The 14,324-nt window shown below is 37.6% G+C and overlaps 2 protein-coding genes across 2 annotated transcripts; both read left to right on the top strand.

Annotated features, from left to right (window-relative positions):
* The first annotated feature begins 642 nt into the window (after positions 1 to 642).
* On the top strand, positions 643 to 3,598 carry LOC120737123 (WD repeat-containing protein 49-like). The gene is made up of 5 exons (XM_040037624.1): positions 643 to 689; positions 1,192 to 1,432; positions 1,526 to 1,631; positions 3,024 to 3,175; positions 3,374 to 3,598. The coding sequence occupies exons 2-5, from the start codon at positions 1,392 to 1,394 to the stop codon at positions 3,573 to 3,575; spliced, it is 501 nt and encodes a 166-aa protein (XP_039893558.1). The 5' UTR covers positions 643 to 689; positions 1,192 to 1,391; the 3' UTR covers positions 3,576 to 3,598.
* Positions 3,599 to 4,608: 1,010 nt separating this feature from the next.
* LOC120737121 (WD repeat-containing protein on Y chromosome-like) lies at positions 4,609 to 12,745 on the top strand. The gene is made up of 8 exons (XM_040037618.1): positions 4,609 to 4,657; positions 8,015 to 8,177; positions 8,256 to 8,351; positions 8,451 to 8,509; positions 9,223 to 9,355; positions 9,458 to 9,497; positions 10,286 to 10,374; positions 11,111 to 12,745. Exons 2-8 carry the CDS (start codon positions 8,045 to 8,047, stop codon positions 11,326 to 11,328), a joined length of 768 nt encoding a protein of 255 aa, XP_039893552.1. The 5' UTR covers positions 4,609 to 4,657; positions 8,015 to 8,044; the 3' UTR covers positions 11,329 to 12,745.
* Positions 12,746 to 14,324: the final 1,579 nt, after the last annotated feature.

Raw genomic sequence — 14,324 nt, 5'->3', positions numbered from 1 at the left:
AATTATCATGCAGTTTAAAGGTAAGTTACCTTGATTTGATACACTTTTTAACACTTTTGAGAGTTTATTTTTAGACTGTTTCACGGAGGATTAAAACATGTGTATTTTACTAGTAGTGTTACTACTGCTGTCATTTAATTCAAATTATAAAGCAACAATCTGTAAACGAGAATATGATCATCTGTAAACAAGAATGTAATAGAGAATATTAGTCAAATTGGCAACTTCATGTTGCTGGTTATTGTTATGTGATTTAAAATTACACCTCAGATTCTATGTGTCCCCTAATTATACATAATCTACATGAAGTTGCATCTCTGAATGTCTGATGGTTTTCAGGCATGACTGAACATCTCCACATCTCTTTTTGTAGGTTATGGAATAAACTACCAAAGACTGAAACTATACCTAACATATCAATTAACCATGCAGTTCTTTCTCCAAACCTGGCTTTTATTAGATGGAAGGTTCATCATGACTGGGTGACACAGGTGACGTTTTACCTTTCTGTGGTTATGCTCCATACGAAGAAATATATTGAGGTTTGGTCATGGTGTGATATTTGACATATATTATGAAATGAAAGTCCTAAAACAGAAACATTTCTTTCCCAATTTAGATTAAATATTTTCATAGTCTTCAGGTTGTTGTCTCCTCATCAAATGAAGAATCTTCTTCTCTTGTTATAGGTAATTTCTGTTCAGCTCTATTTCCGTCTTTCCTATATAGTATGTTCAGTACAATACCATAAAATCATACATTTATTGTTGTTACTTGGATGTACATATTTACTTGTCTGTTTTGGATGCATACACAGTGTCTGTAATGAGAGAACCAAATCGAAAATCACGCATCCTTAGGATGGTCGTTAAAAAATAGATTTAAAAAATCAACTCCTTTGTATTCTGCAGTGTTCAGTAATTAAACTCAGTTTTGAACATTAGGTAGCCTGGATGGATAGCTGTGAGAAATGACTCATGATGACTCATCTATCACAAATTCACCAATCTATTCCCACCTGTCTGTGTGCGTGATCACCCTGCATGTGGGCATGTCCACTTGCAGACTTGGTCATTTATTCTGATAATGACTTACCCTTGGTGCAAAAGGAATGTTTTGATTGATGCTCGTACACAAAGCCTAACTAAAATGTGTATTGTTTATGTTTTATTTTGTTTTTTCCTTCTTGAGGCTGCCTGCTGCCTTTAACAGATGCTGAGCAACAGCTGAGTGAAATTAAAGAGACCTGTTATGAAGGTAAATCCAAGAAGATCCAGCTGAGTTGGACACCACAGGTCCGGGCATCGTGTGATCAGACTGTCTTTAGCATCTACAAAGGTGTCAGGACCTTTGACCTCTGTCAGAAGCACAGATTGCTGATTACTGGAGGCATGGATAAACTTATACGCCTGTGGAATCCACATTATTCTGGGTAAGGGACCTAGAGTCACTAGGATTTTGTTCTTTGAAGTATCATGTTTTTAAAAAACAATCATTTTTTCACCTGATTCAATTTCAATTTTAGAAAACCAACTGGTATTTTGAAAGGCCACTCTGCTCCTATCATCTCCATCCGCATCTCCTCAGAAGACAATCAAATCTTCTCTGTCTCAACAGACTGCACTGTGAAAGTGACTGATGACTCATTTTTATGTTTTACGTGTGATTTTATGTTTTCCAAATTATACAAATGATTTGTGATTCTTATTGATGTACAGTCATCAAGCCCATGTGCATTTCTCCAACAGTATTAGAAAACTTGATATAAGGTTAACTTTGCCAGTTTAGTGCCACCATGTTCCAGTGGGGATACTTATACTTTTCTTTTTAGTCCACTACATTTTAAATTTGACAGTGAGTTTCAATTGTATCACATTACTTGATAGATGATTACAGATGAACCATAATAATAAGGATTCAGTGGTACAATATAATACTGATAGAAGCCATCTGACTGTATATACGGTCACGTCAAAAAGAAAGTTTCTATGCTGTTCTGTGAAACAGTAAGTGCCCCATTAGTGTTGGCCTGGGCTGCTAATGAAACACACTTGATTGACCGATCATCATTGAGTTTGCTGATTTGGAGCAATCATTGTGTGTTAATACAATGATCAATGTTCCCAGGAGTAGACAAATTCACCCCAACTTCAGACCATGCAATTCTCAGAGAAAGTAGAAAACTCCAAAATCTATATCTCAGAAACTACAGGTCAGAGTTAGCATATGAAATGTTCACGACGGTACAATTATTAAAAAAAAAAAAAACAACAACAAAAAAAAAAAAATGACCGTTCTTGTTGCTAGGAGAAAGCCTCTTCTTTCTACAAAGAACAGCAACATGGTTTAGGATTGCAAAGCTGCATTTTAACAAATCACAAGACATCTGAAATAATGTTCCTTGTACACACCAAACCAAAGTGGAGCTCTCTAGCCACAGTGAATGATGCTATGTTTGGCAAATATCAAACACAGCATATTAGAACAAACACCTCATGTGAACAGTCGAGCATGGTGGTGGAGGGGTGATGATTTAGGCTTGTATTGCACCAGACCTGGGCTCCTTACAGTCATAGAGTGAGCTATACATTTTGCTGTATACCAAAATATTCTAGAGACAAATTTGAGGCCATCTGTCTCACAGCTGAAGCTTAAAGTGGATTATGTAGCAGGACGGTTATCCCAGACACATCAACAAATCTACAAAGAAAGTAATCAGGGTATCACAATGGCGAGTGGGCCAAAATTCCTGCACACCAATTTCTCACACACCAATATGAGAAGCTGATCAAGTAATACAGAAAATGATTACTTCAGGTTTTTGCTACTAAAAGTGAATCTGCGAACTATTGAACTCATAGTATTTAAATGTAAGATGTAAAAAATATTTTACTTTATTTTTCACATAAATGTATAACTCTAGTATACTTTATTCTCTCATAAGACATAATTTATACTGTGGTTAAAAGGATAAACAGTAAACAGTGTGAGGTCTTTCACTGCTGTTCATCTGTTTACTTCAGATTTGGCATCTTCAGGATCAGTGTTGCCTGTTTACAGCAGACCCCAGAGCAAGCCGGATTCACGGTGATATTTCTGCATGCGCATATTCCCCTGCAATGAAGTCTCTGTATATTGCAGCGGACTGTATGACTATGCTCCCTCTGAAGTTAAGGTAGGATGTCATGCCTTTGAGCTCAGTTAGCGAGGGGATCCAATATGCTCTGAAGTTCAATACAGCTGTTGATTTTAAACTAAAATCCTACTTTCATTCTGAACATGGAGATTTATTTTTGCAGAGATGACTGTGTCTCCTTAATACTAATCTCGCTCTAGTTATTTCATTCATCTTCTTATCTTTTTCTTCTGTCAGGCAGCGGCTTCACCGTCACTTCACTGTTTCTCATAATGAGCCTGTTTTGTGCTGCGGTTACAGTAAGGAGTTTCGTCAGGTAGTCAGCTGCACTGAAGGATCTGTGAGTAAATTACTGCTTTGCAACATGTTAACCACCTTAGGAATTCTATTAATAATGATTCCAGTGTCTGTTAAAAAACATACCCCACCATCATATTAGATATTCTCAAAATCAAGTGTTTAATAAACCTGAGCTGTTACTGGTTTTAGGTTGTGAGAGTCTGGGATTTTGACACTGGGTGTCAACTTTTTGAGTTTGGTGGCTCTCACGAACTGTCTTCTATCACTTGTTTGACATTTGATCCCAAAGGGAGAAGGTATGATACAATATTTAGTGTCACCTTTTATATAATATAATAAGCCACTACCTTATCATACTTATATTACATTGCCATAAGATGCCATTCTCACATCGTATGTTCTTGAGTCTGCAGACTCGTCACTGGTGGAAGAGATGGATCTTTAAAGATCTGGAACTTCAACAATGGTCTATGCCTGAAGACATTAAAGAAAGGCATGGGTTTCTTTTTTTCTTTTTCTTTTACTCTCTCAGAAAGTTTGAAACATTAAATTATCTGATCATTGAAAAGTTACTTTGAATTTTTTTCTCCCTGTAGATGGTGAATGTCGTGAGGTGTGTGACTGCATCTTTCTCCAAGTCCACAGGAATTTGTGAGTAATGATGTGATATTTGGAAGTGTTTTTGGCTTAGAATAAATTTGAATCCACGCTGAGCTTGTGCAATTTATGTTTGAAGCTATGTGATGTCAGTGGGAAGGGACCGGAAGATTGACATTTACCCAGTGAGTACAAAAGAAATGAACGAATTCAAGGTATTATCTGTCAGTTGTATTTCAGAAATCCCCATCCAATTATTTCTTCTTTCCTCCATCCTTCCATCATGTTGCATCCTATTTGGATTTGTTTACACTGTTATTACCAGCTAACCTCCATTCTGAAATAGAAAATAAAGACGGTTCATATCACATATGCCCTTCTTAAAATTGTTTTATAAAACCAGACAAATGAAGGAGAAAAAATGATGCACATTTTTAATCCCATGTCTAATGACATGTTTTATCCTTAAAGGATGTTTTAAAGATGAAGGAAAAAAAGGTATTGCTAATATAAAAAATTCAAAATGCCTCCCTGTTTGCTGATTAAGCGTCTGTACTTTGTCAGGACCTACCTGAGGATCTTCATCATGTCCAGAGGCCAAGGGCTTCATGGCAGGATGATCTGGTAATTACGAACACTACTACAAATATTCTTTTGACAACAACAAGTCTAACAACAGAAGCTCAAGTTAAAAACATCTTTAAAAAAGTGTTTAGTGCCCTCTGAGTGAGCTTGTGTTCCTTTGTGACATGTATTTTAGGTGAAGCTGATGTCAGCCAAAGCACAGGCTTTTGTACTAAATTGAAAAAAGGGCAAAGTGAGTCTAGCGGAACACATTAAAAAACTAGAGTTGTAGTCTATCTAGCTGAATCACAGATTATTATTATTGTGTCAGATTATCATTGTGAAGTCAGTGTGTTGTTTTAAATATACATTGGAGATTATTCAACAATGCACATGATCATAGCATGGAACATAATCTTATAATAACTGTTATAACCTGGTTGTATACAAAACATTGAATCACATTGACTATTAAAATGCTTTTCATACAACAATTGTAATGCATTCTCATAATGTGCCAGTGTAAATTCTTGGACTACCACAGCATTTTGCTGGTCATACGTTTGTGTGAAATTTTAAATGCGGAAAATTGACACAGTGTGGCATTGCTATATTTAAGGAAAAGAAAATAGCTACACCTACCTCTTGTATTTCTAGACAAGCTGAAGCCTGCATCTGATTTTTCAGTACCTACTTAGGTTTGTCTGTGTAATCAGAATGCTACACACCACACCGTGGTGCATTTTATCCTTCCTGTCACAGAACAAATCATCTTTGTACATTATTTACTAGGGGCTGCCGGGCCAGTCCTGACCATGCTTTGCCTCAGTCACTGTTGCACCTACAAACACTGAAAATAAAGCTTCCCTACTGGTCCTGTGTTCATATTATACAGACATATAAAGAATACTATAGTCTTATGAAAGTCCAAAGAATAATTTTTGCTGACTGGCTGAAAAGCTCAGAGGGAAAGATGGGTAACAAAGCTTCCCTGATCTCTGCCCTGCTGCGTAGCATTGCCTGCAGACAGATTTTAAACTCAAGCAGTGAAATATCCCTTCCCGCCTCACTCTCCTCTCCTCAGTTTTCCACCTTTACTCCTCTCATAAAATTGTCCTCATAAATGTCTGACAATACTTAATTATGCTGGCATTTTACTAATTTTATTCCATACACATCAGCGTCCTCACATCACTTCTTTGGGTCTTAGTTCCAGTGCAGCTGAACTCTAACCTGTCACCTATACTTGTATTTCATGGCACGCTCTGTTCCACACAATCTGAGATTCTGCTGAAATGATGTTTCTCTCACTGATTTAGTCCAGAATGCAGACCTTGAACACCAATATTACAGTGTCTTATAAGGTTTCTTATTATTTTGTGTATACATAAAATTATATCAAGAGTTTTACTAAAGAAAAAACACTTGTTATTGCAATACCACTAAAATGCAATCTTTTCTTAATGAAGAATCAGAAAAGATGTGTTCTTTTACCACCTTCTAGTTGATTAATAAACAAGGACTCTATGTTCTTATATAATGGCATTTGGAGACATATATGTAGTTATAAAATTCAGAAGTATGTTTTGTTCTATTATAAGACACAAAAGGAAAGCTCAACATAATCTCTTTTGATTGACCATCATATCTGGATATGATGAGACAACAAATTATGCTGCTTTGGACACTAAACATTTAATCGCCTCCGCAGACCAAGCGAATCCTCACTTCATTACCAGGTAAAACTGCCAAGTGCTCAGATTTTTTTCCATTTTTTTTGAAAGTGACTAGTGTTCTCAAAGCTGCGTAATCAACCCCCTCAAATATCAGCTCATAAATTACAGTTTTTGTTTCATCTGATCTCACCTGACTAATTTGGTGGAGTTATCTCTGACAGCGGGACACAGTTCTGCATACATGAGCTGCAGGAGAAAAACTGATTCTCATTAATGCCGTATGATTCATTGGATGAGGCAAGTCCCATGCCCTTCCATCTCTTTCATTATGCCTCATGGTTCCTTTCACCCTCAAAGACGCCCATTAACAGAGCAGAAAGGCTACATTACAGTGGCCAAGAAGAAAAGTGACCCCTTTGATTATCTACAGCGGGCTCTCTTGAAATTGTTTTTCATTAATGGCCTGGAGGAGGAAGATCAATGGGTTGTTTTATATGTACTGCTCTCCTCCCCATTACCCACTGAGCCTCCAGTTCAGTGTGAATTTTTCAGTTCCTCCAGATGGTCAGTGTTGTGTTGCATCTCATTAAACTTTAAAAACATGACCTAGTTCCGCTAAATATTTCACTTTGGCACGGAATATAATCTAAGTTCAAAATGCCATCTGCTTTTCCCAGTTAGTGGTGTATACAGTTACACATTGGCAGCATCACTCCAAGCAAAATCCTCCTGTTGAGTGCAGTGAGAAATAGGCACATGAAGAACGAGATGAATCACTTTGTATCAATGTGTGAAGTACAGCAGCAGGACTAATGTTTGGCTTGTCTGCTTGCTCAGGGGTTTGACATCAAATGAGTTGCTAATCCATGTGTGACATATTTGGCTTGAATATTTTAGGCAAAATCAAGACTTCAGTGAAAGCTCTTTGACATTCATATTAGGCCTGAAATAACTCAAAATATTCTCCATCCTGATTCCTCCCAGCTCTTTAATCCTTTGATTTTTCATTTCCTGTAAATTATTGCTTAACAGAAGTTGACCTTTCTGGCATTTACGTATTCCATGAGGTGCACAAACTTCTTGATCATTTCTAAGCTGATGAGATTCAGGAATTGTTTTGGCAATATTTTACAAAGTATTCACAATAACGCAGAGTTAAATGAGAAGACTGATATAGACTGTAATGTAGATAATGAAATACAATGAAATAACATATGTGTATGTGTATATAATCCCTATTAATAGTTCCATATCTATCTATCTATCTATCTATCTATCTATCTATCTATCTATCTATCTATCTATCTATCTGTGTGTGTGTGTGTGTGTGTGTGTGTGTGTGTGTGTGTGTGTGCGTGCGTGCGTGCGTGCGTGCGTGCGTGTGTGTGTGCGTGCGTGCGTGCATATGTTATCAATCCCAAAAAAATAGAACATAGTTTTACTGATCGAACATAGTGTTGCAATCACTTTGACCTTCCGTTCAGTCTATTGCCCTTAAATGAAGTGTCAGAGGTGAAATGTGACATGATATTTTAAATCTTTATATAGTACTTGTTATATATGTTAACAATACCCCCCACGCACCCACCCCCATAAAAATAACCATAAGCTATGCATTTTACCTTTTGTAAAGATGGATAATTACTCTGAATAACTCAGACTGAACTGCAGTTTTGGGTTTAGGATTAACAAATTAATCTTTTTGCAATTGTACCAAAACTAACAGTTTGCCTCTCTACAGAAAAATGGTCATAAGGATGACATCCTTTGTATGGCACAGTGTCCCCCATCTTTTGTGGCCACTGGCAGCTCTGATGGCGAGATTATAGTGTGGAACGTGGATTCTGGACGTATACAGTGTCGGTTTGTTAGTCCCATTGTAGCTGAACAGCAAGATGTTAAAGGTGATTTTGGAGCTTCAAAGTGAAATTTAATGAGATAAAATCACTGCATTTGTCTCACATTTTCTCTCTCTCAATTAGGTCTGGATACGAGTGTTCCAAGCATAGTTTTCCTGAAGGATTCCTATTTAAAAGAGCTTTCCTCAACTACAGCTCTCCTGTCATCTGGGGCCGAAGGTCAGTGCTATAAACAGGTCTAATAAGCAAGACTGCACTTGTGCAACCTTACAGTGTCCTCCATTATAATGTCAATTATATATTTTTCTCTTCTTAAAGGCTGTGTAAATCTCTGGAATGTGCTCGGCAGAGGAAAGTTTGTTAGCAGCTTCAAAGCTGTAAGATCTTTTACTCTGCAATGTTTCCCTGTTTCCCTTTTGGCAATCAAGGAATACTTATTTTCTTTCTCTTATCGTTAAAACAACTGAATAAAAATCAAGATAATATATAGTCTGCATGTTCTTTGCTTAGCTCTAGATTTTAAGAAACTCCCAGGTACATTCCTTGCAGCTAAGTAATGCAAAGCGGGGCCTCTTGCTTTGGGAGGTGGGTGAACATGAGGACATCCAAGCAGTTCTCCAACCTCCTCAAAGCTGAAATAAAATGCAATGTGTGCCTAAGCAATTCTGCTAAAGTCAGCCCAAATAACACAAGAAGCAGCACAAAAATATTAACACAAATGACCTGCAAAAATCTTCCGAATCAAAAGAGTTGTTGGCTTCACCCGTGTTTATTAACCAACCATCAATGGGTCGCATACTTGCAATTTTTTGTTAACAGTCAACACAGCTTTTATTCTATTATGTATATGTCATATTATTTGAAGAGGAACGTTATTCAGTGAAATGTAGGCTATTAAGTCCCTCGGTGGGGAAGGTAACATTTGGTCACGACGGGGGAGATAACTGTTATTGTTTGATTTTGTTCCTTTTATTCTGTTTATTTGAGCTGAAGAGATCCATTACCAAATAATGAATTTGAATAATCAGTGATCGGTTTGTACAGAAGTATTAAGTAAATTCCAATTTTTATTTTCATCTGCACTTTTCAGTCCAAATTTCAACAAAAGATAACAAAACTGGCCAAAGCAGAGAAGGATGTTCTGCTGTACATGGCTGACAGAATTGGTTACATCTATGTCTACAGCATGGAAAAGCTAGACCCTGAGAAGAAATCACTAAGAGGTTAGTATATTATTTTTTCTTTGATTTCTTCTTTTGTTTGGCAAATGGTGAAATTTAGATATTGTCTTTATCAGGACACTTTTTTTTCCTTTATTCCTTTAGCTGAAACCTTTTGGCGTGCCCACACCAACACAGTTACTGGGTATGTAAAATACAGAAATAGAGCATAGCATTAATTCAGGTGGGTCACAAAATCAAGCTCAGTCTCAAGCCAGGCAGCTGACATCAGTGCCAGCCCACACGAACCACTCTTCTAGGATCCAATTCACACATTTCATATAGGACATGGTATTTAAGCTGTTTTAGTCTGCTTTACTGTGTATCTGCAAACTGCTTTGCAACCCACCTCCAGGCCAGCTCCTCTTTTCATGCTGTGTCTGACTTAATCAGTGTCATATGTGTTATCACTGGTGCCTGCTCTTTTTGCTCAGAGGTCTTGCTGCTGCTCTCCCCAGCTCTGGCTTTACATGTATGCATTTGAAAGTGTAGGAAGGCACGGAAAAGAGCCATGCCATGAAATATAAATTACTACAGTTGGAAATGCCATCCCTTTTTTGACTATAGTGGATCTGACTGAATTAGACTCTTTGTGTGTTTAACTTTTAGTTAGTTGCATGCTTAAAATTCCTCATGGGTACATCCTTAGTGAATCCACTCATTCTCAGTCTGAGGTGTCAGCAGCAGCTGCAGCAGCAGCAGCAGCAGCAGCAGCAACAGAAACAGCTTACCGGTAACTTCCTGCTGCTGCAGTACATAAACAAAGTATAGAAGAGACTGCATGTGGGAAGGGCTTAAATGTACAATCAGTATAGGTGAGAAGCTGCCCACGGTGCATCTGCCATCTTACGTACCAACAGGGTAGATGATTTAGTGTGTTCCTCCAGAAATGCCTTCTCCCATTTCATCTCATGTCTCTTTATTCTGGTCCAGCCTGCACGTTGTTGACAATGATCAAGTGGTGCTTACCTCATCCACTGACTACACGGTGCGTCTTTGGAGTACACAAGGAGAATTCATAGGTAGGTGACATTTTGCACATGTCAATCCTCCTGTTCTAGACTTTATTAAACAAAACAGCATTAATGTTAATGAATTCAGTGTGAGAGACATGGCTCTACTGACCAACTGGAGGGGCCGGCGGTCAATTCTTTCTGTATTATGTATATGTTCTCTCAGCTTCAAATACCCATTACGTATCATTTAAACTAGTAATTAAACAAGCAGTACCTGCTGTTTGGTTTCCTGCTGGTTTGTGTGGCAGCAACTGGAGCAGAAGAGCTGTAACAGTTTGGCTAGAATTGTAATTGCTTCTTTTCAAACCAGAAGAGGATGTTTAAACAAACCAGCTGGAAAACAGTAAAGTGGGAGCCTTCTGAAGCTGGAGTCCTTAGGAAAATGTGTTTGATATCAAGTTTTCATCACAGAGACATATAAATATCCTTTTAAAACTCAATTTGAGCCACCACTTTGAGCCAGATGCATTTTAATAAAGTTTCATCCACTGACTGAATTGCACAGAAAACTGAAAGAAAAATTCAAAAAATAATTTCCCTTTTTTTTGTTATTTACAAGACAGCAAACCTCTTAGAAGGTCTGCTGCCCAGTTGGATAGCGCTGCAGAAAAATGACTTTAAATGGATTCAGACATTGTGACATTTTAAGAAGCCGTAGTTTTGGCCATGTCACTTGTGTTAAGCACCACGCTGTGCAAACTGGTAAAATATCAAAACTGATCATTTAGTTCCCTCCCCACAGGCACCTTTGGGCAGGCTGAGAGCTGGAGCATTCACATTTCTTCATCTTGGATTCATCCTGGTGTCCCCTTTGAGGTTCTGACTGATCCACTGAGTATGCCAGATCATGAAATTTTGAATGTAAAAACAGGTCTATCTCATGCAATCAATCCCGACATGACTGAGGAGGATAGAGGGGAACTAAAGGTGAACTGCATTATTTCACAAAAACTTACCTGAGCTGTGCAAGATACAGTACCTTTTTTACTTCCCCTGCAAAAAGAAGAAGAAAAAAGATGCAAATTTTGCTGAAAGGAATAGAAGGCTGGGTGTTACAGAGTTATAACTATTCTTATGGCAAAGACTACTGTACATATGCAATGCAAGTCTTAACTCAGTCTCAGCTGAAAAAAGTGGGAGATTTAAATTTAGAGCAAGTGTGTCTTCTTTTGCATTTCAGACTTTGCGATGAAATTGTCAGGCATACTAACAAGCTATCGAACCACTCCGCTCTGAAATGCTTTGATGCTGTGGCGCCACCACACACCAGTGAACCACCTCACCTCTCCCTCGCTTCTATTGATCCTATCATAAGCAGCACTGATGAACTGAGTCAACTGAAAAAAAAAAATGAAACTGTATTGACCAGTATTGGGAAACTGGGTCATTGCAGCATCCAATACTTTTAAAGACAGAACATGGAAAATACAGTAGAATGAAATAATATCAAACAATTAGGCCTCATGTAATCATATACAGTTGACTCTCTCATCAGGAAAATCAAACCAAGTTCATTAAACCAACAAAGACAGCACGAGTTCACCCAAAAGGAGATTTATACAATTTATGGAAGATGTGAAGCTGTTCATATTCAGGAGGACGCTAGGTCACCTGCTGTTACAAAAATTAGTTCTGCTCTTGTTTCTATTTTGAAACACTTTTGATCTCATTGCTAACATAAAGCAAAGTAAGCAAGAAAAGTAGGAAGGAACACTGCTGAATTTTGACACTCATGACTTTAAACTGTTAAGATGACATTTTCTTCCGTGTCACTGAGTAAACTAATTTAGCTATTGATTTTTTCAAAAAATACCTTTGTGTTGAACAAACAGAAAAAGAAACATGCTAAATTTTATTTTTATATCCTAGTCGAATATTAAGACAGCAAACCTCTTAGAAGGTCTGCTGCCCAAAGGATGATTATTTTTCAAATCTCTGTACTTTATAATTAGTATCTAAATTCATAAGAACAGATCCCACACACTCCTGTATTTTTCTGAGAGAAGTGACAAAGCAACAGGGAATGATCACCTGACATTTCTCTTTACAACATCTCATAGCTCATACTTTTAGGTACAACCTAAAACGTTATTGTTTTCACTTCCACTGTTTTTACTCTTCCATCATGAATCAGTTACTCAGAGTCACCAAAATATAATTGGCTAGTAAATATTTAAATGTACGAGAGTATGCGAAAACATGAATTCATTAATATTATTCTTTATTCCTTTTGTTGTTTGGTTGAAAATTTAACATTATTGGGGAAAAAAACACAGAATCATAGGGAAAAAAAATGTGGTTTCAATGAGCAGAACTCTGGTTTGCACAATTTAATGAGATTTTTAACCAAAATATATGTATATGTATATGCAGATTTATATGTGCATTATTCATGATTTTTTTTTTTTTTTTTATCAGACTAACATACAGTACTGTGCAAAAGTCTTGATCCACCCCTTATTCTTTTATATTTTGGTTCCAAGAAGTCAGACTTTTGTAATTTTTTTAAAGTGGCCTTTAAAAAATAATAATAGTAATTCTCCAGGCTTTCCGAAGGTCGTTAAAAGACAGCACTGACTTATGAATCATTCAAGCATTAAAAAGTCACCCAGTGCAAGGGAAGAACCAGTGCCATAGCAAAGAACCAATTTTAATTGTATTTTAGGTGTTTATAATAATAATAATAATGGATTGGATTTATATAGCGCTTTTCAAGGCACCCAAAGCGCTTTACAATACCACTTATTCATTCACTCTCACATTCATACACTGGTGGAGGCAAGCTACAGTTGTAGCCACAGCTGCCCTGGGGCAGACTGACAGAAGCGAGGCTGCCATATCGCGCCATCGGCCCCTCTGGCCAACACCAGTAGGCAAGTAGGGTAAAGTGTCTTGCCCAAGGACACAACGACCAGGCCAGAGAGCCCAGGGATCGAACCGGCGACCTTCCGGTTACAGATGCGATTCCCAACCCCCTGAGCCACGGTCAGTTAGCTGCCTGTCACAAAAACAAATCATTTGTTTTTGTTTTGAATGTAGAAAACAATTACACAGTACTGTGCAAAAGTTTTAGGCAGGCGAGAAAAATGCTGTAAACAAAGAATGCTTTCAAAAATGGAAATGTTAATCAGTTATTTTCATTAATCAGCAAAGTGCACTGAATTAACAAAAGACAAATCTAAATCAAATCAATATTTGGTGTGACCAAACAGCATCAATTCTTCTAGGTACACTTGCACACAGTTTTTGAAGGAATTCGGCTCGTGGATTGTTCCAAACATCCCGGAGAACTGATCACAGATCTTCTGTGGATGAAGGCTTCCTCGCATCCTTCTCTCTTCATGTAATCCCAGACACAATCAATGATGTTGAGATCTGGGCTCTGTGGGGGCCATACCTGAAGTTAGTTCTTATATTTATATATATATATATATATATGGAGGTCAAGAAAGAGGTACAACAATGAGTGTCTACAACCATCTGTTTGGGCAGAATTTCAGCCAGTGTTGTTGGGAATCTTGTCAAAATTGATAGAATTGGGAACACAAAAAAGTGCCACTATGCAGTACCATCTGGAAAACATCTGGCTGACAATGACTTCATTTATCAGCATAACAATAATCCCAAAGAAGAAATGCATACCTGGATAGAAAAACACATAATGGGCCTCTATCAGCCATGGGCTGATGTCCTCAGACTTCCAACCTTAACATTACTGAAGCAGTGTGGGATCATCTTGACAAAGAATGGAACAAAACAACCAACATCCAAAGAAGAGCTTTGAATGTCCTTCAAGAAGCCTGGAGAACTATTCATGAAGACTACTTACTTAAAGAAAGTACAGGAGAGCTTATCTAAGAGAGTTCAGGCGGTTTTGAAGAATAAAGGTTCAATATTGACTTTCAAGATCAATAGCACTGTATAAACATATACATCGTATGTCAGTGCATTTCAAT

This window comes from Simochromis diagramma, unplaced genomic scaffold, assembly GCF_900408965.1.
Source record: "Simochromis diagramma unplaced genomic scaffold, fSimDia1.1 OVJJ01000463.1, whole genome shotgun sequence".
In the NCBI taxonomy this organism is placed as follows: domain Eukaryota; kingdom Metazoa; phylum Chordata; class Actinopteri; order Cichliformes; family Cichlidae; genus Simochromis; species Simochromis diagramma.
Note: the sequence above shows the minus strand (reverse complement) of the source record. Positions and strands in the feature narration are given on the sequence as shown.

Coding starts and splice junctions, on each gene's coding strand:
- LOC120737123 (XM_040037624.1), top strand. CDS start 1,392: ATGGATAAACTTATACGCCTGTGGAATCCACATTATTCTGG. Junction 1,433..1,525: donor TGGAATCCACATTATTCTGG/GTAAGGGACCTA, acceptor TTTCAATTTTAG/AAAACCAACTGGTATTTTGA. Junction 1,632..3,023: donor CAACAGACTGCACTGTGAAA/GTGACTGATGAC, acceptor TGTTTACTTCAG/ATTTGGCATCTTCAGGATCA.
- LOC120737121 (XM_040037618.1), top strand. CDS start 8,045: ATGGCACAGTGTCCCCCATCTTTTGTGGCCACTGGCAGCTCTGATGGC. Junction 8,352..8,450: donor CCTGTCATCTGGGGCCGAAG/GTCAGTGCTATA, acceptor CTCTTCTTAAAG/GCTGTGTAAATCTCTGGAAT. Junction 9,356..9,457: donor TGAGAAGAAATCACTAAGAG/GTTAGTATATTA, acceptor TTATTCCTTTAG/CTGAAACCTTTTGGCGTGCC.